At 49.5% G+C, this 3,700-nt stretch overlaps 1 protein-coding gene across 5 annotated transcripts in view; it reads right to left on the reverse strand.

Moving 5' to 3' along the window:
- Window positions 1-3,431, reverse strand: part of RSF1 (remodeling and spacing factor 1) — a 165,599-nt gene extending 162,168 nt beyond the window's left edge. For all 5 annotated transcript variants that reach the window (XM_089331464.1, XM_002708674.6, XM_089331447.1 and 2 more), the window contains exon 1: window positions 3,237-3,431. Coding sequence is in view for 1 of the 5 variants with exons in the window: in XM_002708674.6 (XP_002708720.3) it covers window positions 3,237-3,423 (187 nt within the window). In the remaining 4 variants the exon portion in view is untranslated. The remainder of the gene's footprint in view (window positions 1-3,236) is intronic.
- Between the last annotated feature and the right edge of the window lie 269 nt (window positions 3,432-3,700).

The raw sequence follows: 3,700 nt of genomic DNA on the forward strand, positions 1-3,700 counted from the left end.
ACCTCTCTCTGTAATTCTTTCAAATAAATAAAATAAATCTTAAAAAAAAAAAAAAAAAACTTATTTTAAATGAGGGGCCTGCGCCATGGCTTAGTAGGTTAAGCATCTGCCTATGGTGCCAGCATCCCATACAGGCGCTGGTTAAGAGTCCCAGCTGCTTCATTTCTGAGCTGGTTCCCTGCTGATGGCCTGGGAAAGAAACAGAAGATGGTCCAAGTGCTGGTGCCCCTGCACCCACGTAGGAGACCCAGAAGAAGCTCCTGGCTCAGTATTAACCCAACATTTGACATTTGGGGAGTGAACCAGCAATGGAACACCTTTCTCTGTCTCTTCTCCCTCTCTCTAGTGTGTAACTATGCCTCTCAAGTAAATAAGTAAATCTTTAAAAAAATATGAAATTTTAGAAGAAATATCACAAAGTATATAGAAAGACAAATCAGAGATCTGCAGTTCATGTCAAATGTTGATATACTTATCAAAATAAATGCAATATAAAAAGAAAGTGCAATTTTAAAAAAATACTATAAAAGAAATATCCTAAGGACTAATAACACTAGGAAAAAACAAAAAATTTATAAACTATAATTTTTAAATGGCACTAAGAACTGCCTTTGAAATATACCGAAAGTTATAGAGCAAAACTCATTTGATTATAAGACTTTTCTCCACAAGTGTACAGCTTATTATACTTGTGTTCACAACATGCTAAAATTTAACCATTTCAAATGCACTCATGTGCCTTTTATCTGAAAAACATCTTAAGTAAAATCTGTAATACAAGATTATCTGTAAATTCTTGGCTTATGAAAGGATATTTGATACATTATTTCACTTGACTGCTACCTATCATCTATACTGTCTGAAAAAGGCGATCATAGAAACTGATCCACTTTCTCCACTGCTCCACACTAAAATGCACATTTGTCAACTCTTTATACTATAGCACAACTCCCTCCCCAAAAGATTCAGTGAAAATTCTGTCAGCTGAACCAGATGTTTTATTAAGTATTACAGTAGGTTGATCAGAGTTCTGAAAATCTTTCCTACGCACAGTAAGAGCACTTCACCTGCATAGACAATTCATCTGCTAAGTGTGCCAAACTGTATGACATCAATTAATAATCATTCTTAGACCACTTTATGAGATCTATTATTATCAGTACTCCTAACATCTGTAACAGTGTGGTGGATAAACTAAATGATTTATCTTAGCCTTAAGATGACATTCTGTTTTTACTTAGCTGGTGGCCCACAGTTAAACTCCACGTCTTAAACTTCCCTAGTATTTTTTTATACTGGCACTAAGTGTAGTAGTAAAAACATTTAAAAGGAATAGAGAAGAATCATTTAACTACCCAAAATACAATGCTATCCCAGAAAGTCTTTCCACTTGATTCAAATAAATTCCAAAATCAATTTACCAGGAATCCTTTCCCTAAATCCATATATACATGATAGTTATATGACTATCATTTCCAAGACATCCTAAGAGCAACTTACTAAAGCACCCCACCACAAAATGACTATTTCTGTTTTTTAAAAAAGGTGGCTACAATTTGATAATTAATTTACTACACTGGGAGCTTAAATTTTAAAGAAATCCTGTACAAAGTTTTTATATGATGTAATCAGTCATTCTCCTATCCTACACTATTTTAAAAACTGGCTTTTTAAATCCAGAGTTTGCTAACAGTAGAGCAAATGTGGACAGGCAAGAAGAGACATGGGCCTTTACTATAACCACTACACTAACTGGAGCCTTTGGTAGCCGTAACACGGAGTCCCTCTTGGCAAAATTTTGAAAAACTTCAAACTTGGGCCCTTCCTAGCAATGTAAATATATTCAGTTAATAGAAACCTCAGTTCCACAGAGAATAGAAAAGTGACCGTGACTTCTTGGAAAGGAAACGGCTATCTAGTACAATACCCAGGCCACTCTGCCTACCTCACAGGGACAAAAAGACACATCTATTTGGAAATCGTTTCCTCTCTAGCCAAGGGCTGTTTCCAGATAAAGACGACGCTCAGAGGACAACAAATAAGCCTTCTGTGAGAGACGAAATGTGCCAGAAAAGGAGAGGCACGGGTCGGGAATAATCCGAGGGAGTGCATGCGCTCAGGGTGAGGGCTGCAAGCAGCAGACACAGCACTGAGATGCTCCAGTGCAAGCAGCAGCAGCAGCAGGAAGTTTCAATGGGGCCGGGCAGAGCATGCGCCCTGCACCCGCGCGGTGGCCTTATGTGGAAGGAGCACCACTTGCGAACACCAATAATAGACCAGCGGCACCAGAGAGAGAAACAGGAGCAACAAGCACCTTCTTCAACTGTTTCCCCCTCCGACAGAGCCCCTCCTCCAGCCTACAGACTAACCAACCCACCCCACCCTGCGAACGGGAGGGCGACTTCTTCTTCCCTCGCGGCCGGCAGCCGAGACGAAGGGGGAAGGGACTGGAAAAGTGGGGAGATGCTTTTCTATTATTTGGGGGAGGTGGGGAAAGGGAGGAGGAAAACTGGAGGAGGAGGAATTAACCCTCTCCTTTCCGAAGTGAAGACGCTGAACCGACTTAGCCACCCTACAGCAGAACGAAGGAGGAGCCCCCTGCCCTGGGGGAGGAGCGGACCTCCCCACTCCAGAGGAAGGAGTTTTGGGGGTTAAACCAGCCCTCCAGGGGCAGAGAGGAGCCCACTCTGTCTGGGTGTTCCAACCAAAGGGAGGGAGAGTTGAGTGTCCCCAGGCCCCCCGCCCACCCAGGAGGAGGGAGATAAGGGGGCGCCCAGAGAAGGACCCAGCCTCCCCCGAGACGGACTGGAGGACTGGTGGGAGGAGGGGAAGAAGGCAAGGAGGGGAGGAGGAGAAAAGCGCAAAGCTGGCCGGAACCTGCGCTCCCCTTCCCCCGCCACCTAGCGGGAGAAGGGGTGGGGGGCCGGCCCCCGCGGCGGGGGAGCCGTCCCGGGGGCCGCCGGCCGGCACAATGACCCCTCCCCGCCCCCAGCCCACACCTAGCCCGAGACGCCCCCACCTCAGCTCCGCGCCGGACACAGTGGCCCTAGGGGGCCTCCGCCCCGCCTCCCCACTGCCCAAGACCCCGGCGGCTGGGCGGAGAAGAGGGCCCCGCGGAGCTGCGCCCCGGGGTGGGGGGGAGACTGAGCTGCGAGGGCCCAGGGTGTCTGAGAGCAGCGGAGAGAAGGAGCACGCCAGGGCCGCTTCCCGCCGGGCGTTCGGGGCCCCTCGCTTACCTTCTCCGTGGCCGACGTCCGGCGGCGGCGCCTGCAGCACCCGCTCCAGCTCGGGGAACGGCAACTCAGGCAGGTCCAGCAGCGGCCCGTAGCGCTCCAAGAAGGAGCAGACTACGGCGAAGTTGGGGCACGAACCCGGGCAGCCCGGAGGAGCCATCGCCGCCGCCGCTGCCGCCGCCGTCGCCATTTTGAACTGGAGGATGGAGGAGGCGGCGATGGGGGGGGTGGGGGGAGTTGGGGGTGCCAAGGAATGGCAGGGCAGCCTTACGGACGACAGGAGGCGCTCTCGAGGGGGCTCCCCTGCGGATCCGAGCGTCTCAGGGACTGCGCCGCGATCCCACAATACAACGGCGGCCCGGAGCAGTCGAGAACCGCGTCAGACGGGGGACAGAGAGGCGCTCCGTGCCTTTCACTTTCCGCCCTCTTTCCTCCCCCTTCCCTCCCTCTACGTCTCCCCTCCCACT

Source organism: Oryctolagus cuniculus, chromosome 1 (assembly GCF_051225735.1).
Source record: "Oryctolagus cuniculus isolate XC-2025 breed Fujian yellow rabbit chromosome 1, ASM5122573v1, whole genome shotgun sequence".
NCBI classification, from domain to species: domain Eukaryota; kingdom Metazoa; phylum Chordata; class Mammalia; order Lagomorpha; family Leporidae; genus Oryctolagus; species Oryctolagus cuniculus.